At 44.2% G+C, this 27,445-nt stretch overlaps 1 protein-coding gene across 1 annotated transcript in view; it reads left to right on the forward strand.

Annotated features, from left to right (window-relative positions):
• The first annotated feature begins 609 nt into the window (after positions 1-609).
• Positions 610-27,445, forward strand: part of LOC138489392 (zinc finger protein 436-like) — a 92,275-nt gene continuing 65,439 nt past the window's right edge. Inside the window, exon 1 of the mRNA XM_069617114.1 lies at positions 610-909. Coding sequence (XP_069473215.1) covers positions 886-909 — 24 coding nt within the window. The 5' untranslated portion in view covers positions 610-885. The remainder of the gene's footprint in view (positions 910-27,445) is intronic.

Consider the following 27,445-nt stretch of genomic DNA (forward strand, 5'->3'; position numbering starts at 1 on the left):
TGCAAGGAATCATTTAATAAGACCGTATGGTTTTAGAATGTAATAAACATTTTGTAACTGTTCATTACATGCTAACGAATAAACAGTCAGGCAACATTGTTTAAGCAGCTTACTCATGATTAAAGAGTACATTAACTGCTTCTAGGAGGAAAATGCTTTCATCTGCTTGGGAACTGTTATTAAAACATTCCAACTGCCTGAGGAGTTACTGAGACATGTTAAGCAGCATTTCTCTTTCTGCAGGAGAGAGAGAGAATATTCCAAGTCTGCCCCAGATGCTCCAGCGCATTAAAGATGACATTTAAGAAGGGAAGGTAGACACATGTGCCCCGGATGAGCTGACCAATAGCCGGCCTGTAAAAGCAGCATTTAACCTATATCTGGCCAATGAGATTACTCTCACTCTTTCTCGGAGTGGTTCCTGAGGGGCTACAGGGGTTTGGGGTGCTTTGGGGCCGTTAACATGGGCTTGATGGACTTCAGTAGTGACAATCCCTGCGCATGCTCAGGAGAGTAGCGTCTTTTGGACTTGTGATTCGTGTCTCTTGTTCTTGGTGATTAGTGTCTCTTGTTCTGCGCAGCCTCAGTGCAGCCCTGGGACCCTCCACATCACCCAGTCTCCCAGGACGCTCCTCTCTTCCTTAGTGGGTTTGCTCTGAATCCTGCAAGAGGTCACTGCAGAATAAACCATTCAGGATCTCTAGGAAGGAATCCAACCAATATCACTGGAGAGGAATCCACCCAAGATCACTGGAGAGGAATCCACCCACGATCACTGGGGAGAAATCGATCCAAGATCACTGGAGAGGAATCCATCCAAGATCACTGGAGAGGAATCCACCCAAGATCACCAGAGAGGACACCATCCCAGATTACCGGGGAGAAATGGATGGGAAAGAGCCAGATGAGGTGAGATGCCTCCTCGTTTTTCATGTGTTATTTATGCCATGACATCGCTATGAAGACAGGAGTCATTGCTGCACACTGGACTCATGTCATGGGTCTGAAATTCAACCATCCCATGCCTTTTAGCCAACAATGCTTTGGATTCTGGGAGTTGTAGTTTCACGTGTGCCACTAAGTATGGTCCTTTAAGTATGGTGTTGCCTGAAAAAAAACAGGACTGGCTAAAGCTGTACTTTATGGCCTTCATGAAATTGGGCCTTTTCCAGGTGTGCAGAACTTATAATTGTATTTATGCGAGAGAAAGCTGAGTGCTTGTATCAGAAACAATGCGCATAAGTTATAAGGTTGGTGAGTGGACCAATGGCCTAACAGGGCACTTTACAATGGCAGTGAATAGTGAGCAGGAAATGATGGAGGTGGCAGAGGAGGAAAATACAAGTGAAAAACCTGGGCAAGGGACATTATAGATTGCCAGTACACCGTACACATTATTTATACCTATAATCCCCGGTATCAGGTAATAAAATCGTGGCAAAAATGTCGCTGGTAAAAAAAAGAAAACCGCAAGAATGCCGTGGTTTGACCCGGTAAAGGTATACCCCATGATACCATTTAAGGGGAGCAGGGGTTGTGGGGAGCTGGGGTTGCGGGGGTGTCTCCCGCTCCTCTTAGATGGTATAATGGGTCTGCGGGTTGCAGGGGTGTCCCCCGCATCCATCACATGATTGTGGCGGCAAAACCACATCATTTCTGCTGTAATATTTTGTATACACGCCCATTTTTGCCACGATTTTAAGACATGGAACCTAATTCCCTGTAAAGGAAGGTGAAGCTGGGGATTAATATGGAGGGATGATGGTACTATAGCAAACCTACAAGTCTCCTGCATCTAAGGCGAGTCTCCAGGAAAAGAACTCTGTCTCCCAGCCTCTGCTATTGGCTTTAATAATGAGAATAAATGCACTGGGGGTCATTACAACCCAGGCGCTAATTGCGCCAACTTTACCACCATGGTGTAAACTATGTTTACACCATGGTGGATGGCGGATTTACTGCCCCATTCCAAGGTGAGTGGGGCGGTAAATCCCCATTTCCCATTTTCCCTTCCCCATTCCCATTTTTGCCCCATAGGGCATAATGGGAGTGGGGAAGGCGCTAATTACGCCACCGTAAATTACGGTGGCGTAATTAGCATCATGGCAGGTTAGCGCCATGGATTTTAACGGCTGCTAAACGGCTGCTAGATGCCACCGCCAGTTACTATCAAAGCCAAACTCTGAGGCTGTCTGATTGAGAGGATATGGCTCATGGCTGCAAACCCCTAAATGCATGGGTGAGCATTTTGAAGAATTAAATAAGCACCATAATAATGTGCCTTATGTGCTTAGTGATTCAAGCATACAGCCCATCTATCACAAAGATAAAGCTCTGTAGTGCTTCGTGTTTTCTCGAAATGCTAATTTTATTTAATGCAGTAAAAAGACCTCATTAGTACTAATTATCCCATTACCCATTCTACGATGAGTATTTAGACTACAATAGAAGTGTACAGGATTGTGCTTCTTAGAGTAACAGTCTCATGTCAGAACATATTTTTTTACTGTGTTTTGGTTTGTCTCAAACCGTACACAAATTTCAAAAAGAAAGTTGACATACGATATACATAATTCACTGCAATCCATTAAAAAAAATATATAATTACTATTGATTTAGAAATATCTATCATTATAATTAAGAACCGTATTCAGAATATATTTCATGCATCTAATATCAGAAGATAACATATATGGTTATTCTAGGCTTTAAAAATGTACTTTACTTTGTAAGGTAAGTGTAACATTCGTATTATGGTTACAATATTTTCTGGAAGCAACCATAATACATGAATATTTTGAACTGCTTTTTAAAATGTAATAATGGTAGCACAATCAATGTAATTATTTTTTAATATCAACTTTTACAAACAATACACACCATTTTGTCTTTCAAAATGTCCTTACCTCCGGGAATGGGATGTGATCTGGTTAAAATCAATGATCTGCTTCTTCTGTGAGCCCCAAGGCAATGCTTCATTTTGCGTGCGGGCGACTGGTTGCTAGTGCTGCTAAACCAGCACCTTTATTACAGTCTGCAAAGACACTAAAAATTAACAAAGAATGGAACATACAAGCACATTTCCAGAGCCAGCAGCCTGGTCCTGCTTACGTGGTCTTTTAGAATCCCAGCACATCCTCTGCGGGTGCAGCATAGCCACGTCCCCTTCAAATCCTCCGTACGAACAATGCATCCTCAGTGTGATGCCAGGGATCTGTCATCCAGGTGGCCAGGACATGCCCATCTCTATTGGATCCAGTTCCTGGGGGTGGACCAGTGTGGCAGGATCACCTGGATGGGGGATCTTTGGGGGAGTGGGAGTGGGACACCGGATGGTGAGACCCGGTATCCGCTTCCCTGTAACACCTTTTCCCCATCCTACCAGGTAGGATACTTAGGAACTCAACACCTGCCCCTTTCCGACACAAACACTTTCTCACAGACAGCTCACTGTGAGTGAAAACGGACTAACACCAGAGCTGTATATCGGACATGGCCCAATACAATGGTCAGGCAAGGTCAGTCCATTACTGATCATTACACACACCTGACTTCATCACACTTCCCCACACGGATAAAAGGCGGTACACAAAAGCACACTCTGAGCATGGCAAAGCACACGAGGAAATACCAGTTCCAAGATGTTAGTTTAATACCAGGAGAAAGACGGCGAGACATGAAATGTTTGCAAGGAGGGAATAGCCCTTGACCTTTTCAGACCGTTACTTTTGTAAGAAACCTAAGTCCTGGGGCTAAAGCTGAAGAAAGTTTGGAATGCCTCACTATCTGCGCTCACAACCTGGATCAATGTGAATGATATGTAACAGAGCTAATAGTAATTCCAGGTAATGCAATTGAGTATGAACTTTAACAACTTGAGAATTACCAAATTGGTAAACATACAGTAACATAAATTGAGACTATCATACATCCAAAGGAGGTTCTAGATGAGATTATTGGAAATACACTTAGTCTACTCAGATATTCCAAGAAGTTGTTTTTAATGTTCCATAAGCTTATTCAGCAAAAACGCCAAACTTAATCATCAAAAACGCCAACACGTGTTTCAACCCTAAACTGGGCCGTCTTCAGGGCGTAAGGAATGTATCGCTACCAACAGAAATAACAGTTTGTACATGTTTCAACACATAAATCATCAACATAATTGTAGGTCAAAAACAACGGTTATGGAATTCCAATGAAGATATAAAGGCATGAATACAAAAGCGGGGTAGGGGAAAGGGAAGGGAAAACAAAAGCAAAAGAAATAGTCAGCAAAAAAAGTGCAGTCAAAAGTAGTAGGTGAGCATAACCACATCACAAAGAGAATAACAGTCTAAACAAGAGGGTTACCTGATAAATAGAGCACGTGGTGCTAGCGTGTGCCAAGAGTGCTGTGCGGTTAGGTAATTTTGTCATCTAATCTCTGCGAGAATTCCATGCATTATATTGGATCTGTAAAAGCAGACACGGCCTGCTGTTATAATACTGAGTCAGTAGTCCCGTTTTCCAATGCTAAATAGGAATGAATAGCGATCTGCAGTTTACCTGTAAGTCACAGGATTTATATGATAAATGACACAAAGTCATTGCAATGCAGCTAGATGTCCTATTTTAAACTTGCCAAATCATGTTGTGCGGTCTAGTTGCCAACTCGTATTCTAAATAATAGAATAAGACAAAGAGAGAAAGAGAGAAGACCATAGGTTGTGTAAGCCCGTATATCTTAAACATCAGGCAGGAAACGCCATGTAAAATGCGGTTTGGAGACAACGCTTCGGAAGCTTACCCATTAACTGCTTGAATGCGTACGTGACTGATGATTACTGCCATCTGGCCGGTAGCAGCCTTGTGGAATGTGGGTGTTGTCTGGGCTGTCCTTTCTTTCTTTCTTTAAATTAGAGTAGGCGTGGACGGACCCACGCAGGCGCTTCCCCATCCAATTGGATGATGTGCACCTATCCACCATTCAGCATTCAACCCACGTAAAACTCACAATTCCTCCCACCGCCCTGTCTGCCTCACAAAATCCAACATCACACTACTACTCCTTCTGCCACTCACCCCATCACCTCCCAACAAAGCCTTCCCACTCATCTCAGCCACACCCTGCGCAGTCAATCGAACCCTCATCAATTCTCTCTCTACAGCATGTCTCTCACACCTAAACAGAAAATGTTCCACAGTCTCAGGTACTCCACACACCGCACAATTCCTCGATTCTCGCTTCCCTACTCTAAACAGATATTCATTCAGTCCCACATGCCCTATTCTCAATCGATTCAGCATCACCTCTTCCCCCCTCCTCCATTCTAGACTTCCCGAATTCACCTTTACTGACACTTTCTCACGAATACCAAACATCCACCTACCTTTCACCCCACTCACCCACCTCTCCTGCCACTCATCCATGACCCGCCTCACCATCACTGCCTTCGTCTCATCCACACTCAAAGGTAATCTTACATCAACCGCTTCCCTTCTCATACCCTCTCCCGCCGCCAGATCCACTAACTCATTTCCCAGAATGCCGCTATGACTGGGGACCCACGCCAACTCCAGATCCATCCCTCCACGAACACACCGATCAATCTTTCTCCTGATATCCAAAATCACATCCTTCCTATCACCATCCCCTGCCACAATCGCCTGTAACCCACTCAATGAATCTGAAAATATCACTACTTTCTCAAACCTCAACTCGCATACCCTTTCAATCGCCATTGCTATCGCCATCAACTCAGCCGTACAAATTGACACATCATCCGTCAGACGCCCCACTTTATATTCCCCCGTGCTTGTCTGGGCTGTCCTATAACAGCTCAGCGAGTAGATATGGTCACTGGTCATGTGACCTGGTTGAGCACTGGTTGCCTAGCAACCCTGTGCTGTGCTCCCACATAACACCCTTTCAGAACTTCACTCGTCTGTTTGATGATTAACAAAGGAAGTTTTGCTGCCCCAAAGCATATAATTGTCCTGAAGTACAGAGCATTTTCACACACGTCTGTTTCCAAGTCGCATGGGTCGTAAAGCTGAAGTAATATGCAAAGTCGAGCTGTGGTTTCAAAACTCTGTAATATGTTTGGTAAATGCCTGAACTGTCGTTTGGCCGAACAATGTGCATAAACGAGCTGTAACCTGACGCCACTTAGCTATGTTGGGTTACCGCCAAAAATGTTATTAAGCGAGCAGGCAGTGAATTAATAGTTCAGCTGTAACCCGCGCTCGGATCGTGTGACTGGGTGCTGTTCTGATCGCAGCATACCCTCAGCAGTGTAACACATGTGCGTGTTAATAAGTGAATTCAAGTTAAAAGTGGTCCCCAATGTGCACAACTGTACTGATATTGTTAGAGAAGTATAATATCAGACGGAAACAAATATCCAATGAAAGTGTAATGGTTACACGCGCACCAACGCATATAGCTAGTATCCCTTATTTATGCATAGTTCATAATTCGTGTCATGAGGTGCCTGGAGATATATCAAAGTATGTGTGCCAGTAATAATTAGGCACTGAGTTAATATGCTCATATGAGAGGTATACAATGGTAATGGAGGTAATAAAGAAGGGCAGAGGTTGAAGTTTCATTAGAAGTTGGTCACTATCCAAAGCAAGGGGCTAACCTGCTATGGTGCACTAGGTGGTGGGAGTTACACACGGTCATTGGCCACATTACTAAGTCAGGTTAGTTCAAGTCCCCTTTCTTAGCTGCTCTGTCTATTGCGATCTGGTAGCATCACCAAGCCTCATAATTGCAAAATTATTCTTAAGTGAGCATTATCCAGTTTGATCATAGAAATACATTCAGTTCATGTTCTTGGTTTAGACCAAGCTGGACACATTGTAACCTACAAATCATACGTGCTTCTGCTTGTCGTAATTTCAATTGTCTGTCACCACCTCTTGTGTGTGGCTTGATGTGTTGTAAACCTACAAATCTTATGTCGCTTCGATGTGCCATTTCATGTTCCTTTGGCCAATGTGATGCGAAAGTTAGTTTGGCATCTTGACTATTTAAGTTGGCCAGATGTTTTCTTATCCTTATTCTCAGCTCCCGGATGGTACTGCCAATATCCACTTTCTTGCACACACATATTATTCCATATATAATGTATTTGGAGCGACAATTAATGAAGTCTGTGATATTAACTTTCAAATTTCCATGACAAGTGAATACTTTGGTGGGTGACAAGGCAAACTGGCAGAAATTGCATGTCCCACACTTATGAAAGCCAATAGGTTTGACGTTCGGAGTTAACCAGTTTTCCTGTCTGTTGGAATCAGATTTCAAGAAAGAGGGACAGAGTATGTTTCTAAGGGTCGGTGCTTTGGAAAATATTATCCTTGGTTTCTCTGTAATATAGGGTACCAAGTCTGGATCTAGTAGTAAAAGGTTCCAATGTTTGTTTAAGATGTGGTAAATGAATTTAGACTCTGTGGAAAATTTTGTGATAAAGTTCACAAATTTTGGAAGGTCATTAGAGCTTTTCGCTTGCGCACCCGAGGTCTGTGACAGGAGAGAGAGTTGCGGCATTGTTTTCACATCTGGTAATGCTTTGTTAATAATTGGAATAGTATAGCCTCTCTCTTTGAATCTTGTTCCTATTGACTTACATTCTGCTTCAAAGTGCTCATCTTCACTACAATTTCTCCTGGCTCTCAAGAATTCTCCACGCGGTATATTGTTAATAAAACATTTTCTATGACTGCTTTTTGCATGCAAGATGGAATTCACAGCAGTTTCTTTGCAAAACGTACAGGTTTGTATGGTATTGTCAATTATATAGATTTTTAGATCTAAAAAAATGATTTCTGTAGCATCAATATGCCCTGTAAATTCAATCCCAAATTGATTATGGTTCAGAAATTGCATGAATTAATTGAATTGAGTATGTGTGCCTGCCCAAATTGCAAAAACACTGTCAATGTATCTCCTCCAAATGGGAATAAACTTGCTGTAAGGGTTATTATGAAAGATATGGAGATCTTCAAAGTATGCCATAAATAGATTGGCTAAGGCTGGGGCATATTTAGCACCCATCGCAATTCCCTTGGTTTGGGTGTAGTATTTGTCATCAAATATAAACTGATTGTGGTTAAGAGTGAATTCCACAAAGTTTTTCAGCATTTGAACGTGTAATGTGTGGGATGCTGAGTGGGATCTAAATGAGTGATCTATTGTTTTGAGTGCGAGTGTATGTTCGATAGATGTATAAAGTGCAGTAACATCTAGGGTAACCAGATAGTAGTGCGATTGCCATGTGATTTTGTTAAGGATTTGTAAGGTATGAGTTGTATTTTTCAAGTACGCCGGTATTGTGGGTACTAGATCCTTGATACAAGAGTCAATATAGGTTGCAAGATTCTCAGTGGCTCCTCCTTGGCCACTCATAATGGGTCTCACAGATGGTAGGTTAGTAAAGGGTTTATGTACCTTGGGTAGTAAGTATAGAGTGTGCATAAGGGGTCTAGTATTGGTCAAAAAGTGTTTTTCATCGTCAGTCAGCATGCCTCATTGGTACCAATCTTGGATTAGTGTCTGGAGTTCATGTACAGTCTCTGTCGTGGGATTAGGAGTGAGTATTTGATAGCAGCCTGGTGTTGCTAGGTGTTCTCGGGCCATGCTGATGTAGTCAGATTTGTTCAGGATAACAATGTTTCCTCCTTTATCAGCCTCCTTTATAACAAGCGTATTATCCACAGCAAGTTCTTGGAGTGCCAGTTGTTCAGATTTAGATACATTTGGGTTCTTGCTAGTATAACCCCTATGTTGCCCATCCATATATTGATGGATTTCCCTGGTAATTGCTCTATAGAAGATTTCTATTGCATTATCTCCAATATTAGGCAGAGTGAATTTGGATCTATTTTTATGTTCCAAAATGTCCATACTGCGTTGGTGTACTCCTAGATCTCTTTGAATCTCAGATAAGGATTGGCTATTTTCCCCTGCAAGGTTTGCAAGGAGGTGTATATTTTCAATTTCCTGTATGCTTCTAGAACTTATCGGTGGTAGCATTGTATGCAGTTGGTAATATATAGATTTATTGTGAAAATATTTCTTCCGTTTCAGTTTTCTCGTAAATTTGTAGAGATCTATTTGGACCTCCGTCATATCGGATGTTACACTAGGTGCGAAGGAGAGGTCATAGTTGAGAACAGATATTTGTTGTGGTGATAGTTGTTTGCCTGAAAGATTTATAACTAAGTTTTGAGAATAGGCTTCGGCTTGGGTTGTGTAAGACTTGATCTCGTGAATCTTTTCCTTGTATCTCCAATTCCCTCTTCTCTTTGCCCCTCTTCCTCTTCTTCCTCTGAGGTTGTGGAAGTTGTTGGAGTATTTTGGCCTAAAGGGAATGTTTTTTGAAAGCGTACTTGCTTATAATTTGGGTTGAGGTTTGATATGTTGCCCTTTTTGTACCTCTTGATTTCCGCCAGGAAACCCCTACTTGTAAGTCATTTTTCCTCCATGATCGGTGCCCGATCTGTGTCATCTGTACCATCTTTACTCGTTGTCCCTGGTTCTGATTCAGAGTCTATATCCAATGTAACTGGTGATATGTTAGGGGTTTTGATATGGTTTTGGTCTCCATCAAATTTAGCCTGAAACGTGTACACTCTGTCATTAATATAATCTTTTTCATCTCTGTAAAACTTCCTAAACTTCCTTAATTTAATGTCATCCTGATATTCTTCTAGAATAGCATGCATTTTGTCATAGTTTTTATCTTTGGTTGTAGATGGGTTAGGCATTTCTGAGATTTCCTTCTGAATCTGGTCTATTTCTAAAGAAACTCTAGTATGTTCTCGCTCTGCATGTTTCACTAAAATTGTCATCATATTTTCAGAGCTAATAGTTAAATTTGCTTCCCAATCTGAAGCTAGATCTTGATCATCCTGATGGGTAAGATACGGAAATATTAATATTCTTAAACCTCTAGGAATGATATTTTGTTTGAGATCGTTCTTAAGTGAGACTTGTTCCCAGTATTTATTGATTTCCTTTTTACTGAGCCGTACTAGTTTAATGAATTTTTGTGCCAGTGTCTCGGTTTTGTGTAAGCGATTTTTGAATGGATTACTGTCAGTGCCCCGAGGAGCAAAAGCAAAAAGAGCAGCACTATCGTCATCTCGGTTTTGCAAATATTTGGCCATATTCAATTGCCGTTATCTTGCGGAAAGGGTATTGTGCAGCACTCCCGTAGGAAAAGCATACAATTGAGGTGTCTGAGAAATTGTCTGGTTGTTATGAATGTAAATGGAGTAAGAGTCACTAAACGAGAGGTATGCGTCAGTAGTGGGGGCCAGAAGAGTAATCTCTCAAAACCCCTTCATACAAATAGAAGTAAGAAGTTTGGAATGCCTCACTATCTGCCCTGCCAACCTGGATCAATGTGAATGATATGTAACAGAGCTAATAGTAATTCCAGGTAATAAAAATGGAGTATGAACTTTAACAACTTGAGAATTACCAAATTGGTAAACATGCAGTAACATAAATTAAGACTATCATACATCCAAAGGAGGTTCCAGATGAGATTATTGGAAATACACTTAGTCTACTCAGATATTCCAAGAAGTTGTTTTTAATGTTCCATAAGCTTATTCAGCACAAACGCCAAACTTAATCATCAAAAACGCCAACACATGTTTCAACCCTAAACTGGGCTGTCTTCAGGGCATAGGGAATGTATCGCTATCAACAGAAATAACAGTTTGTACATGTTTCAACACATAAATCGTCAACATCACCTCGGGTGCACAAGCAAAAAGATCTACTAACCTTCCAAAATTTGTGAACGTTATCACAAAATTTTCCACAGATTCTAAATTCATTTACCACATCTTAAACAAACATTGGAACCTTTTACTATTAGATCCAGACTTGGTACCCTATATTACAGAGAAACCAAGGATAATATTTTCCAAAGCACCGACCCTTAGAAACATACTCTGTCCCTCTTTCTTGAAATCTGATTCCAACAGACAGGAAAACTGGTTAACTCCGAACGTCAAACCTATTGGCTTTCATGAGTGTGGGACATGCAATTTCTGCCAGTTTGCCTTGTCACCCACCAAAGTATTCACTTGTCATGGAAATTTGAAAGTTAATATCACGGACTTCATTAATTGTCGCTCCAAATACATTATATATGGAATAATATGTGTGTGCAAGAAAGTGGATATTGGCAGTACCATCCGGGAGCTGAGAATAAGGATAAGAAAACATCTGGCCAACTTAAATAGTCAAGATGCCAAACTAACTTTCGCATCACATTGGCCAAAGGAACATGAAATGGCACATCGAAGCGACATAAGATTTGTAGGTTTACAACACATCAAGCCACACACAAGAGGTGGTGACAGACAATTGAAATTACGACAAGCAGAAGCACGTATGATTTGTAGGTTACAATGTGTCCAGCTTGGTCTAAACCAAGAACATGAACTGAATGTATTTCTATGATCAAACTGGATAATGCTCACTTAAGAATAATTTTGCAATTATGAGGCTTGGTGATGCTACCAGATCGCAATAGACAGAGCAGCTAAGAAAGGGGACTTGAACTAACCTGACTTAGTAATGTGGCCAATGACCGTGTGTAACTCCCACCACCTAGTGCACCATAGCAGGTTAGCCCCTTGCTTTGGATAGTGACCAACTTCTAATGAAACTTCAACCTCTGCCCTTCTTTATTACCTCCATTACCCTTGTATACCTCTCATATGAGCATATTAACTCAGTGCCTAATTATTACTGGCACACATACTTTGATATATCTCCAGGCACCTCATGACACGAATTATGAACTATGCATAAATAAGGGATACTAGCTATATGCGTTGGTGCGCATGTAACCATTACACTTTCATTGGATATTTGTTTCCGTCTGATATTATACTTCTCTAACAATATAAGTACAGTTGTGCACATTGGGGACCACTTTTAACTTGAATTCACTTATTAACACGCACATGTGTTACACTGCTGAGGGTATGCTGCGATCAGAACAGCACCCAGTCACACGATCCGAGCGCGGGTTACAGCTGAACTATTAATTCACTGCCTGCTCGCTTAATAACATTTTTGGCGGTAACCCAACATAGCTAAGTGGCGTCAGGGTACAGCTCGTTTATGCACATTGTTCGGCCAAACGACAGTTCAGGCATTTACCAAACATATTACAGAGTTTTGAAACCACAGCTCGACTTTGCATATTACTTCAGCTTTACGACCCATGCGACTTGGAAACAGACGTGTGTGAAAATGCTCTGTACTTCAGGACAATTATATGCTTTGGGGCAGCAAAACTTCCTTTGTTAATCATCAAACAGACGAGTGAAGTTCTGAAAGGGTGTTATGTGGGAGCACAGCACAGGGTTGCTAGGCAACCAGTGCTCAACCAGGTCACATGACCAGTGACCATATCTACTCGCTGAGCTGTTATAGGACAGCCCAGACAACACCCACATTCCACAAGGCTGCTACCGGCCAGATGGCAGTAATCATCAGTCACGTACGCATTCAAGCAGTTAATGGGTAAGCTTCCGAAGCGTTGTCTCCAAACCGCATTTTACATGGCGTTTCCTGCCTGATGTTTAAGATATACGGGCTTACACAACCTATGGTCTTCTCTCTTTCTCTCTTTGTCTTATTCTATTATTTAGAATACGAGTTGGCAACTAGACCGCACAACATGATTTGGCAAGTTTAAAATAGGACATCTAGCTGCATTGCAATGACTTTGTGTCATTTATCATATAAATCCTGTGACTTACAGGTAAACTGCAGATCGCTATTCATTCCTATTTAGCATTGGAAAACGGGACTACTGACTCAGTATTATAACAGCAGGCCGTGTCTGCTTTTACAGATCCAATATACCGCATGGAAGTCTTGCAGAGATTAGATGACAAAATTACCTAACCGCACAGCACTCTTGGCACACGCTAGCACCACGTGCTCTATTTATCAGGTACCCCTCTTGTTTAGACTGTTATTCTCTTTGTGATGTGGTTGTGCTCACCTACTACTTTTGACTGCACTTTTTTCGCTGACTATTTCTTTTGCTTTTGTTTTCCCTTCCCTTTCCCCTACCCCGCTTTTGTATTCATGCCTCTATATCTTCATTGGAATTCCATAACCGTTGTTTTTGACCTACAATTATGTTGAGGATTTATGTGTTGAAACATGTACAAACTGTTATTTCGGTTGGTAGTGATACATTCCTTACGCCCTGAAGATGGCCCAGTTTAGGGTTGAAACACGTGTTGGCGTTTTTGATGATTAGGTTTGGCGTTTTTGCTGAATAAGCTTATCGAACATAAAAACAACCTCTTGGAATATCTGAGTAGACTAAGTGTATTTCCAATAATCTCATCTGGAACCTCCTTTGGATGTATGATAGTCTCAATTTATGTTACTGTATGGTTACCAATTTGGTAATTCTCAAGTTGTTAAAGGTCATACTCAATTGCATTACCTGGAATTACTATTAGCTCTGTAACATAACGTTCACATTGATCCAGGTTGGCAGTGCAGATAGTATGAAGGGGTTTTGAGAGATTACCCGTCTGGCCCCTATACTGATGCATACCTCCGTCTGAACTCAGCTCAAACCTGCATCTGGGCCACTCTCAGCAACCTCGGTCCAGGGCCCAGCCACTCTCCACCTGCACTGCCTCCCCGGCTCCCCCTGCACTGTGGGACTGTCACTGTATCCCTACAGCCCCTTTCCCAGCACTTGCTCTGCACTTACCTCGCACTTGCCACCAGCTGGCCCTTTCTATTTATTATTTATTATTATTTTATTCTATTTTTTTTTTTTTTTACGCTACTTACCTTGTACTGCACTTCCCCCCCCACCTCCTCCCCCCTGCACTTCCTCCTTTTCCCCTTACCTCTGCACTTGCGCGATCTGAATGACACCTGGCCTAGTAGGATCGTTTGTCTGTTTTCCCCTTGTTTCCCTCCCTCCCTGCCTCGTCGCGCCTTGAAACACTTGTGTATAGGCGCGTTACAAATACCATATCATATCATATCATATCATACCTCTCGTTTAGTGACTCTTACTACATTTACATTCATAACAACCAGACTTACCCTTAGTGTTTGTGCGCAACTCCCCATCCAGGACAATTTCTCAGACACCTAAAGCTGAAGAAACCTGCATTGTGTGTCAGAGGTACCCGGGGCTCTCCCACATCGATGACCCAGGCGGGGAGCAGCATTTGCCGTTGTGATACTGTCCTTGGCTCCTACAACAAAGCAGCACCAGTAAAGACAGCACAGCCAGTGAGTCAGTCAGAGAGACTGATACCAGACCAGCCTGTGTTAAGAGCAAGGGTGCAAGCAGCAACAATGTATGAAGAAATCTAAAGAGAGCAGTGTATGAAAACGTATGTGATGAGCGACACAAATATAATTGAATACCAGAGGAGTGACTGATTTTTGGAGGCCAAGAAAGATACTGTAAACAGAGTGGTCCGGCACCACATGGGTGCTCATTCGAAAAAGTCTCTGTTAGGTATCCAACTGGTTGGCAACTGTGAAAAGGTAATTTTGAGATCAAAGTGGTCCTGCAACGCGTCAGTTAAACCCTGTGCACATTTGAAAGTCTTTGATAGTTCAAAGATGATACGTAATTACCTGTAGTTAGGTAAGTATCAGCTCAGACATTAAAAGTACTCATATTACTTCAAAAGGCTCGAATATGATTGATATCCACTGAATCACTTATCTTACATAGTGACATATTTGATCTAGGGGTCTCACACGATTTCTTTTGCTTTGTTTAGAAGCTGTAATTAGCAATCACAACAAACTGACTAATAGGGATTATCAAACCAGATTCTGAAAGTGTACCTACATGGTGGCAAGTTTAGGAATAAAGGTAATTTTTAACTACTAAGTATACTAAACCTGAATTCTACAAACTGGCAATGGGCATATCTTTTACATAAGCTTATTGTAGGTTCATAATGCTTCAGAAATGTTATATTGTGACTAGTCCATAGGTGAGGACTGGAACAGGTTGCTCATTGGGCAAGTAAGCCTTTGTAAGAGCTAGTATATCTGAATACAGTACAATAACAATGACCAGTATGGTTAGTAGAGCGTAGGATGTCCCTACTCTCTGGATGTGTGATGGTGGGGATGGCCTGGGGTATTTGTCCAAACCCAGATCCTTATGAACTAATGACAGTCTAAAGGTAGATCCTTTGCAGCAATATGCTTAATGATGCATCTTAATTTTTTGGCTTCTCCCACCCACACCCCTTTTCCATGTTCCTCCTTCTTCTCGCAGATCAGATACATGTCTGGATTATGCACTCAAATGCTAACATGAAATTGACTGTATAATAAGAAATGAGTGTTGTTAAACACCTAGACAAAGCCGGGAGGGCGAAACATTGGCATGTGCTGTCCAAAGAGTTATTGTTGGGTTTGCTTTACTAAGATAAATTTAATCTGTGGGTTTGCTTTATTCGCCACAAATGGCTTTGTGATCGTGTTGATTGGATTAATGTACATCCTAATCAGTCTTACTACAAGATTGTTGTACTGTAAGTGTATTTTATGAACACATCACCCAATAATTTATCAAAATAATGCACAGCGCATAAGAGACTGGGTTTTCTTTTGCTTAGTGATTTATACACAGGGTGGATTTAGTGTTCCAGCCTCCAGACCATTGCAGCTTTAGTGGAAAGTTTTTTTCTGAAATAGCCTTATATAAGGTACAAGATAATTAGGTTTAGGAGAGCGCAGTGTCCCATTTGTCTAAACACTTGCAAATTTCTGGTGGCTCATCTCAGCCACCAAAGGTGTCTCTTGAAGAGTACCTCAGCCCTGTGATCATCGTGTACCTCAGCCCTGTGATCATCGTGTACCTCAGCCCTGTGATCATCGTGTACCTCAGCCCTGTGATCATCGTGTACCTCAGCCCGGTGATCATCGTGTACCTCAGCCCGGTGATCATCGTGTACCTCAGCCCTGTGATCATCGTGTACCTCAGCCCTGTGATCAACATGTACGTCAGCCCCATGATCAAGCGAATTCTGTAAGAGGTTGCCATATCCTTGGCAAGGATTCCAGAGATTGGCAAAGCACATGAACTAATCGAAGAGAGAGGGTTGCGCTTGAACAAAACTCTCAAATCCATCAAACTGGAGGAAGTCTCTGTAATTAGAAAGGGGAAAGGAAAAGTGACAGGAGGAAGCCCTATGCCTGATGGCCTAACAACCCAATCAGATGGATGCTGCTATTATGGTGACACATGGCCTCATGCAGGGGCCTGTCCAGGAACATGTCACACATGTGGAAGATGCGTAGAGTGAATCACTTTCTGAGAGTGTTTCGCTTGCAATTCCCACAACTTCCTAGAATGCGACCGAACCCAAAGAAAGGAAAGGCAAATGTTGCACTTGTAGACATGTCACAGTAACCTCCTGAAGAAGAGGGTCACGAAGAGGAAGAGGAAGGGGATGTCTTCTTCATATCAAGTGTCCTAGGACCAGAAAGGAAACTTTGAAGACAGCCCCGCTGCACGGTGAACATTCAAGAAAAAGAGACAGAAGTTCAAATGGACCAAGGAGCTTCCATGAAGATTATGGCTCTGTCACATTTCTGCCAGCTAAGCAAAATAAAGACACTATAACTCACCATGGTGAGAATCTACATATTTAGAGGCTCTAAACCTATCCCTTTGTAAGGTACCTTTGTAGCCTGTGTGAAGCATGCACTGCCGCAAATAAAGACGAGATTCTATGTTACTAGAGTGAGTGAAGACCCGATGCTGGGATGCGACCCAGCCATTGCAGTGCAAGTGGTGAACTGTGCCTACGGGGTGTATCTCGAAGAGGTTTCGAGTCTGCTGGACCGGTACAAAACCCACTCCCAAGGAGATGGGTGTCTAAAACGAACACCCATGCCGCTACACATAGATGACACGTTCACTTGGAGGTACAAAGACAACATGAAGTCAGTGTAAGCAATCATCAGTCTCTGCAGGGATCTGGGGGTCCTGGCCAAAACCACACAGTCATCTGCTTATGATAAGACCCGGACTCCCTTACCCTCAAATATCAGAACATCTGCATTCAACCACTGAAGTTGGAGTGCCAAACCATATATATTACATGGACGCGGTAGCGTCCATGTAGTTATGGTTAAGTTGGTGTTTCCATAGGAAGAGCATTTTTTGGGTGGCTTATAACTTCGCTCCCTCTGGACGAATCCTCACCAAACTTTGCAAAAAAAGTGCTTGGCCCACTCTGAATTTTTTTTGCAAAGTTTGGAGTGGTTTGGTCCAGGGGGGGCAAAGTTATAGGGGGGGTCCCAAAACTTTTGTTTTTTCCTATAGACATAATGGGAAAAAACTTTGCGCACGGCTACAGCCCGAACCGCTGGACGGATTTATGCCAAATTTGCAGCAGGAGCGGCGGTCTGGTCCCAAAAGCGTGCTTTTGTAAATTTGGTGTAAATCCGTCCAGTAGTTTTTTTTAAAATGACCAAAACATAAGGAAAAAAAATTAGTGATATCTGTGTTCACTTCGCGGACAGACTTCCCTGTTCGCTTCGCGGACAGCACCCTGATTGGCCCAGCGGCTTGCGACATGCGACGTGTTCGCTGATTGGGCGGCGTGGTGCGTGATGCGTGTCAGATTTTCTGTCGCGCCCGCCATCTTGCATTCGCGGACGTCCACAGACAGCGCGGTAAATGTTTGTTCAAAATGTGTATTTAGTAGAGTGTGTTGGTGTGTAGAAGTCTTTGGGGAGGATTGGGGAGTATGACATAGGTTCAAAGTTGTATTTTTTTATGTGCAAGATGCTTTTGTTGTGTTCGATTTGTCTGCGGACAACACGGCTGTTCTGGAATGTTCGTAAATAAACAGAATGGATTGGGTGTGAAGTTGAAAGTGTTCAAAGAACACTCGTGGAGTCTTGGAATGTTAGCAGGGGGTGTCCTGGAGACGTTGTGTGTATTGGTCGTTGGCAAGCTGAAAGTGTTCTAAGAACAATCGCGGTGTCCTGAAAGGTTTGTACATAAAGAAAATGGGGGTGTCTTGAGGACGCTGTCCTTATTGTTCTCTGGCAAGTTGAATGTGTTCTAGGACCTTTCTTGTGTCCGTGGACATTAAAATGGTTGCAATGCTTGAATGTATGTGTGTAATATGCAGCGGTGGTTGTGGCCAGGTCATAGAGTGTTGGGTACATGGCCATTTGCCATGTCCCCAACACTCTATGGCCTGGCCACAACCACCGCTGCATATCACAGTCATATGCCATGCACCCAAGAGTCTATGCTCTGGCCACAAGTATAGCAGCATATCACACTCATAGTAGCTAAGAACACTCGTGGGGTGTTGGAATGTTTGCAAGGGGTGTCCTGGAGACGTTGTCTGTATTGTTCATTGGCAAGCTGAAAGTTTTCTAAGAACAGTCGCGGTGTCCTGAAATGTTCGTACACAAATAAAATGGGGGTGTCTTGAGGACGCTGTCCTTATTGTTCTCTGGCAAGTTGAATGTGTTCTAGGACCTTCTTTGTGTTCGCGGACATTAAAATGGTTGCACTGCATGAATCTATGGGTGTGACATAGTCATATGCCATGCAACCAAGAGTCTATGCCGTGGCCAGAAGCTATGCAGCATATCACAGTCATATGCCATGCACCCAAGAGTGTATGCCCTGGCCAGAAGCACCGCAGCATATCACATTCAGAGTGTCTTATAACTTTGGGTGAAAAACAAATTTATAAGGAACAATGTTATAAGCCAGTATGGGTGTGTTATGCTGCAATGGTTGTATTTATGATGTTATACTTACTATTTGGTTTAGTAACGGGAGTCCATGTTTTTCTTGTTCATTTCTGTGATAAAAGAAAATAGCATGTTAGTATTAGTATTTTATAAAGAGTTATTACATTGTACAATCAACATTTTTTCTTTTTTTTGTTACCCTCATATTTAGTCGATGACAAACGAGAGTACTGTGCAATTTGCTCAGTTTCTGTGTTTGTTGCTAAAATCATTGGGTCTGTGGGAGAAAAAAAATCCATGTTGGATTAAAAAAAAACCTTTTTCTGTTATGCTACAGTTTATTTGTTTGTTTGTTTTCAGTGTTTACTTGTTGTTTCTGGCTAATGCTTTATACATTGGGTTGTTCCAGTTTTTGGGAGCAGTAAGATATTAGGTATTTGTTTGGATTTTGTACAGTTTTGGAGCAGTTAGATACCAGTAGGCGTATTCTAACTGTTTATTTTTTGATAAAATTTCGTGTATTGATTTATCTGTTTGCATATTTGTCAATTTTGGGACAGTTAGATACCAATTGGCGTATTCTATTTGTCTATTTTTTGCTCTATTTGAGTGGTATTTATTTATCTGATTAGTTGTTGTAGAATCTTTGGGCAGTTAGATAGCTTTTGGAATTTTGTGACAGTTTATGTTTTTTTACTACAAGTGTACTTAAGGTGTAAGTACAGTTCAGTTATCAAATTTTGGTTTTAAGAACATTAAATACGCGTTTGTAAGATTTGCTGGTAATCTCTGCTTTAGAGTAACGGTACTATCATTACATTCAAACCATCCACATTTCTTTTGTATATATGCAGTGTAGTGCCCTGAGTTGGTTGTGGCTCCTGCGTGGTAGATTATACCTATTGTTGTGAAGGTTTTCCTACCAAGTGATATTTGACCATGTGTGAATCCAGTCAGCTTGCAGTTGTTTTTGGGACTATGTGCATTGTAACGTTGAAGCATTAGTATTACGTATTTACTATGTGTTTGTATTAGTAATGTGGAGCGATTATCCGAATTGCAGGTAGAACATAATCTACCGTGGTTTGCATTTTGTACAAGTTGCTGAAATGGAACGGATTCACAATTAGGTATTGATATATAGACAAAGCGCTCATTGGGGATTTGTTCTTGTGTCACATTGTTGCAGAGAGTGCATGTATATTTCCACATGTATGAAATCTGGAAGATTTCATTTATAGGTATGTTTTTGTTTTCCAGTACTAATAGTATGTACATTAGAAATTCTTGTGGATCTTCCTGTGAGTTTATAGTGAATTTCACCATTCCAGCACAGTAGTCCACTTCTTGTCTTATTCCATGAACAGTATAGGGGTGTCAGGATTGTTTTTTGCGTTTCTATGAAGTACTAACATTTGCATACACAATGGGTCTCTAAAGTGTAAGTAAATGTTGTCAACAATTGCTGGTATTTGAAATAGAATATTGATTGCTACATTTGCTTAGCAACTTACACCAATTTCATTTGTAAGTTTAAATGGACCAGGTAGTTCTGTATCTGAGTGATTTTTTTTTTAGTTTGTTTTCCTTCTTTGACGAAGTACTTGGTTTACTTTCCCTAATTGGTTCTTTTTTGATTGTGGTCCTTGATGAAGTTTTAGTTTCTTTTACTCTCTTTGGAGGATTTGCAGTGACATCCTGTTGCATTTCTGTTTGATTTAGTTTTCTTTTAGAACATTTTCCTTTTTGTGGAACAGGATATGTTTGTAGATGGGGTGTATAGTGAACAAAGTCTATTGTATTCTAAAATGCAAGGAATATCAGCGTTTACTTTACTTGCATCAAAGTTGATTAGAAATAGACCGTCAATTGTACGTAGGCGTGACAGTGCTATGTAGCTCATGCCTTCTTTAAAGACTGTGTTACCAATGTCTATCATTGCTTTGTCTAGAGTAAGACCTTGTGATTTATGAATGGTGACTGCGTGTGCAAGAGTTAGAGAAAATTGTTCTCTGCGTACATACATGTCTTTGAAGAGAAGGAATCGAGCTGTTGAGCGTCCTAATCTTTTTACTTCTGAAAGTTTGTCAAAGAGAATATTGACAAACTGAATTTTGTTGTCACGTGGGTATGTTTGAAAGCCAACAACTGTACCCAGTGCTCCATTAACTAGTCCTTGGTCCACGTCAAGGTTACGTTTAAGCATTACTCTGCAATTTAAGGATAATTTTAATATCTTTTCCAAGCCTGCTGTGTTTAAGATTAATTTTTCTAAACTATTTAGTCTTGTTGTGGCTTGGTCACACATGGGTAGTGTCATTCCATGTACATCTAATTTCTGTGGCGCTAATTTCCATGATTGGTTGCATTTCTTTGCTTAACATTATTTCATTAAATTTGAAACAGCTTGCAAGAGTTGGCATTAAGGCCATACAATTGACATTTTTGTGGGCTAATTGTTCCATAACATCTGTAGCACATGCATTATCACCATAAAGTGCATGAATGTGCCGGGTTTTCAATATTGCTTCTGCTCCTCTAGAAAGTATTCCAACTCTGATACTTTTTAAGATGTTGGCATAAGTGAGATCTGCAGATTGGTGCATGTTTTCTGTTAATTCTCTGTATTGGAAATGTTGCCAAAGGTTGACATTTCCAATGCTGCCAACAGTTTTACGGCAGAGTTTGTGTCCTAATGTTTTAAAAATAGGCTCACCTTTTACAGGTGTCAATTGAAGAAGATCTCCGAAAACAATGATGTATTTTCCTGCAAAGAGCTCTTCATAGTTTGTTTTGAGTACTTCTTGTAATCTGAGGTGAATCAAAGCCAACATTAGGTTGGACACCATGCTCACTTCATCTATTAGTAGCAATTTTCATTTGTTTCAATACTCTGCGTAGTTCCATTGCAGATTCTGCAGAAAGTTTGTAATAATCTAACTTGTTTTGGTGTTCTACTGGCAGGAGTAGTAATCGGTGTAAAGTCACACCACCTATGTTGTAGGCAGCTAAACCTGTGGGGGCAGTGACACCAGCTGACAGTTTGTTGTTTGTCAATTGTTGAAGGAACTTACTGATGATTTTGATTAGGAATGTTTTGCCAGAACTAGCTTCACCACTGACATACAATAGTATAGGTTTGTAATTTTGGCAGGTGCATTCTTTGTTTTCATGCTGTACACCATGTGCAATTTCTTTTGTTATTTCTTGAAAAATGTTACGTTGCTCTTTGTTTAGTTTTGATTGTAGTGTAGTTAAGTCTTCTTTATCTTCATAGTGACACATGCAGGCTAATTCATAGAATCCAGCGCACAAGTAGCGCACGCGGCTGGCGCACAGCGTGCGCCTGCGATAGTCTGCGCCAGGCACGTGCGCTAAAACAGATTTCCGCGCACAGCGTATTCATGGATTTCAAGCTCCCAAAACAGCCGTGGCGCAGAGAATCGCAGCGAGCCTGCAGCAGCGCCAGTAACGCCCCCAAGAACGCCCTCGCGCACGGAAAAGCCATCAAAAGCGCTAAATCATCGCTAAGGGCTGCGCTAACCCCGGACCACTTCACAGGGCAGGCAAACAAGGAAAGCAAAGCGGGCAATCTCCAATTCAGGAGTACGCGGGAAGTACTACACGCGACTAGGCAGGGAACGTGAATCACAGGGGTACGCGGGAATCATCACACGCGAACAGCCAGGGTGCGTGTATTACAGGGGTAGCGGGAAGTTCAACACGCGATGGGCCAGGGAACGTGTATTACAGGGGGACGCGTGAAGTAGAACACGCGATAGGCCAGGGAACGTGCATCACAGGGGTACGCGGGAATTATCACACGCGAACAGCCAGGGTGCGTGTATTACAGGGGTAGCGGGAAGTTCAACACGCGATGGGCCAGGGAACGTGTATCACAGGAGGACGCGTGAAGTAGAACACGCGATAGGCCAGGGAACGTGTATTACAGGGGTCCGCGGGAATCATCACACGCGAACAGGCAGGGTGCGTGTATTACAGGGGTAGCGGGAAGTTCAACACGCGATGGGCCAGGGAACGTGTATTACAGGGGGACGCGTGAAGTAGAACACGCGATAGGCCAGGGAACGTGCATCACAGGGGTACGCGGGAATTATCACACGCGAACAGCCAGGGTGCGTGTATTACAGGGGTAGCGGGAAGTTCAACACGCGATGGGCCAGGGAACGTGTATTACAGGAGGACGCGTGAAGTAGAACACGCGATAGGCCAGGGTACGTGTATCACAGGGGTGCGTGGGAATTATCACATGCGAATAGGCTGGGTGGGCCCCCACAGGTGTACCCTGTACACCCTCCCCGGCCCCTGCAGGCAGCCCACAAAACAGTGGACTACCCTGCACACCTGATCATGTCCCCCTGCACCCCCATCCACCAGGGGCACCCTCCACCAGGCCCCCACCCATGTCTCCCACCACCCCCACCCCCCAGCAGTGCAGGGGCACCTGCCATCAGGCCCCCATCCATGTCTCCCACCACCCCCAACCCCCATCCACCAGGGGCACCCTCCACCAGGCCCCCACCACCCCCACCCACCAGCACTGTGGGGCACGTGGCCAGCAGGCAGTCAGGCAGCAGCCGATGGCAGGTGGGAGCGTGCTCAGGGTTCTTGGGGACTTAAATTTGGCCTCCTGGCCAGGAGCGTGGTCTTTCGTGTTAGAACGCGTGGACAGCCTGATAGGGAGTGAATGTGCACCTGAAAACCCCCCACTCATCGCGCGAAAACCCGTCACCAGCATATGTGCGTCACGTGCAGTGTCAAAGCGTGTGATTGGTGAAAAGTGAGGGACACGCAGGAGTGTCGAAGCGCGTGATTGGTGAAAAAGGATCCACATGCAGGATTGACAAAGCGTGTGATTGGTGAAAAGTGAGCTACACGCTGGAGTGTCGAAGCGCGTGATTGGTGAAAAAGGATCCACATGCAGGAGTGACAAAGCGTGTGATTGGTGAAAAGATACCTACACGCAGGAGTGCCAAAGCGTGTGATTGGTGAAAATGGGCCAAGCACGTACACGCCGTAAGTGACGATGTACGTGTGGGCCTGTATAAAAGGTAGTGTTGAACACTATTTCCTTGTACGTGCTTTTCGTGGAGAGCGAGTGGGTGAATTCGGTACTTCTTGTCGTTTCACACGCGATTTACTTCACGGCGTTTCCAGTTCGTACTCCCTGTTACCTCTGACAGCTCTTTTCTCTTTTTCCTCTTGTACTGGTTTTCCTGGGCCTGTTCCCTCAAACAGTGTCCCCTTCTACAGTTGTCCTGTCTCCTCAGACAGCGTACACCTCTTCTTTTGGCGGGGGTGTTGCCAACCAAAAGTGCTATTTTTTCACGCTCTTTTACCTGGCAGACGGTGAGTCACGCACGTATCTAACATCTGTGCTTGCCCCGTGTGTAGCCTACCCCTTCAGAGGTCAATCTAGGCCGCGTGTGACACGCATACGTTCATTGTGTTACTGGATGCCACAGCGTAGTGCAGGGTTTTCCATCAGCACACGTGGTCTAGGAGGGGTATTGTGCACTTTCCTTAACTTTTCTGGGGTGCCTGTGCGTTGCGTGACCCGTCATCTTTCCCCAGGGGTGTCATATAGCCTTGCCACTGCACTAGGGTACGAATACCATCTGGTACCCAACCCCTTTGACACCCAATTGCCCAGGACAATTGTGCACACCCACTCCCATACGCACAATACCATCAGTGCCATGGTTGGGAGGCGTGCAAGCCGTAAGGGTGGCAAAGGTGGCCGAGCCACACGTGGTGGCCGTGGAGGATCCAACAGGGGACGTGGTTGTGACTTGCAGGGCGCCCCTGTTCCCCCCAGTCTGGAGGAACAGTCAGGGACACCCATGCCCCCCCCCCCCCCCCCCCCCCCGTTGAGAGTCATGTGGCTGATACCAACCCTGATCAGCCCATGTCGGACCAGGCCATTGTGGCACCAGACCTGTCCGAGGGTGATTCCATCGCTGACATCCAGGTCAGCAGGTCCACTGTACGTGCACCGGTGCACATTGGTGTCATCAGGGCACGCGCATCTATGCCAGATAGGTCATCTGCTGGCCCCCGTAGCCAGGGTGTGGCTCAATCCACCCCACCTCTCATACACCCTGCCAAGACTGTGTCGGTCCTAGTTCATGCACCTCAGATCAGGCCTGACCCCATCCCACTACCCCCAATGCCTGCACCTACTCCCATGCTGAGTGGGCAATCACACACACCCAGTACAGAGTCCACCACGGCTCCTGCCCCTAGTGTCCACAGCGGCGTAGGACACTCTGGATCCCCACCCCCTTCCAAGCGCAAGAGGAAGAGTGCACGTCCGGCACAGGCTGATGCCCCAGACACGGCTGCACAGTCCGGCCCATCAAGGAAGCCAAGCTTCACAGACGCCGAACTTAATGCACTTGTTCAGTATGTGTCAGATCATGATAGGGAAATGGTCATCGTTGCAGGGTCCAAGACCACACATGCCAGACGCCAGGCACACTGGCAGACCATTGCTGACAGAATAAGTGCCCTTGGAGTAGTGAGGCGCACAGCTAGTGATTGCCAGAAGCGCTGGAATGACCTTAAGCGCAGGGCAAAGGATAAGCTGGCCTCAAGTCATGCCGCAACCTTGGTGACTGGAGGTGGGTCCCCAGCACAGGAAATAGAACTCACACCACACGAGTCCGTAGCTGGATCCTACGTCACCGAGGGACAACTCCAAGGTGTGGGAGACCTCCCTGATTACGAGGCATCATCCGGTGAGTGCACATGCATGTGTGTATCATCCCTGTGCATGTTGTGTGTGTGAAGCATTCATGTTGGGTGCCTGTCAAGGGGGTGTGTGGCAGAGTTGATAGTGGCACCCATGTGCCTCATCCAGTATGTTCAGTGCAACACCATCTGGCCACAGCACTATCCCTACTGGCAACAGTGCACATATGGGCCAACACCATGGAAGTTGCCCTTGATTAGTAATTTTGTCACTACATTGTTGCTCATACTCCCCTGTCTATTCATCTGATGTCTTACATACCATTCCTCTCCTTTCCCCCAGCCATTCAAGTTTCATCTTCACATGCCTGACATGCAATGATACCACATGCTAATGCGTCCTCTGTATATAAATGCCTACCAACATGCAGTCATAATGTGGATGTAGCCTTGAGATCCACCTCCTTCCTGGGTCCTTTGGTACCGTCTGGTTTCGAGCCCCATTCCCTCACACTCCATGCTGCTCTTCATGGTCTATCTTCCATGACTTCTACAGTTCAGACCATCGTGCCCTACGCACGACACCTGCTTGCCAAAAGTCAAATGAGGGCAGCCTGCCCTCCAATGCGACCCACCCTATTGCTGACCAGTGCATCTGAGCCTACTCTAAGCTAACTCTCACTGACATCTGCTCATACATGCCTTTGCCTGTCCCATAGACCCTTCACATGGTCCCTGTCCTCTCTCCTTGCTCCTCTTCCACCATCATAGGTGGGACCCGTTGGGGTGTACTCCTGGCCTCCTTCCAATCCTCAGATACCACTAATGATGTGCATGGTAATGGGAGCGTCTCAGTCCAAGGCCCTTAGGCCAACCTCAATCTCCTTGAGAAATGCTACCCACATCTCATCAACTTCCTTACCTCTCCTGCTGTCCCCCCTCCTCTCTCCTCATCAATCCTGCACTGCCTCCCTGCACCCTCCCATGAACCTTCTCCGCCTCCCACTCCAACTCCTACACATGCGGCACCTCTGATCTCTAGCACTCCCCGTAAGTCCTACAAGGCTGTCAACCTCCTCCACAATTACACTCCTTTCACTGCGGCTGCATCAGGCATTCCTCCGATAACTGTCACTTACATGAGGTTATGCACCTTGACATCCTTGGTCTCATGGAAACATGTCAGACGGCCAGCTCTGTCTGCATCCTTGACCCTCTCCTTGGCCCGCCACCACTGTGCAGGGGGGGTGTGCCCCCGGCTTCCCTGAGGGTATTCCTGCCACTGTCACACCTACTTAGACCTACTCCACTCTGGAATGGCTTGTGTGAGGTTACTGTCCACCACACCTTGACATTCCAAACAGTGCGTACTGTGTCTGGGAAAACTGGTCAAATGTACTACTTCCTTTCTGAGTGTCCTCACCTCTCCTCCTCACTCATGTCCCCAGACACAGAATTCCTCATCCTTGGTGCGGTACGCATCCACCTGCATGCCTGTTGACGCCCCCACCTGACCTTTCTGTGACCTCAGCAACTCCCTCTCACCCTCTAGACTCCCGTCTGTCCCTACTCATTCTGCAGGGCACACTCTTGATGCTCTGATCTCATCTGACTTTCCCCTCTCCGTCCATCTCTGCACTCCTCTCTCCTGGAGTGATCACATTCTCCTCTCCTCCCAGCTCACCCTCAACACCCCACAGGCAAAGCCACCCTCACCACTGTCACACACCTTCTTTGTATTCCGACCCATGAAGTGTGTGTCAGTCGAGGCTCATGCTGCCAAAATGTCCCCCCCATCCAGCTCCCCCTTAGGCTCACTCCCATCCTGACAGGGCCCACTCCATGCTCCACTCCATGTCAGGTACACTGGATGTCTTAGCCACGGTCATGACCACCTGTCAGAAGCCCCATGCCAATGCAGAGTCCTGGCATGACTCGGATCTTGGGAACCCAAACCACAGG

This window comes from Ambystoma mexicanum, chromosome 9 (assembly GCF_040938575.1).
Source record: "Ambystoma mexicanum isolate Mex_15411 chromosome 9, UKY_AmexF1_1, whole genome shotgun sequence".
Lineage (NCBI taxonomy): Eukaryota > Metazoa > Chordata > Amphibia > Caudata > Ambystomatidae > Ambystoma > Ambystoma mexicanum.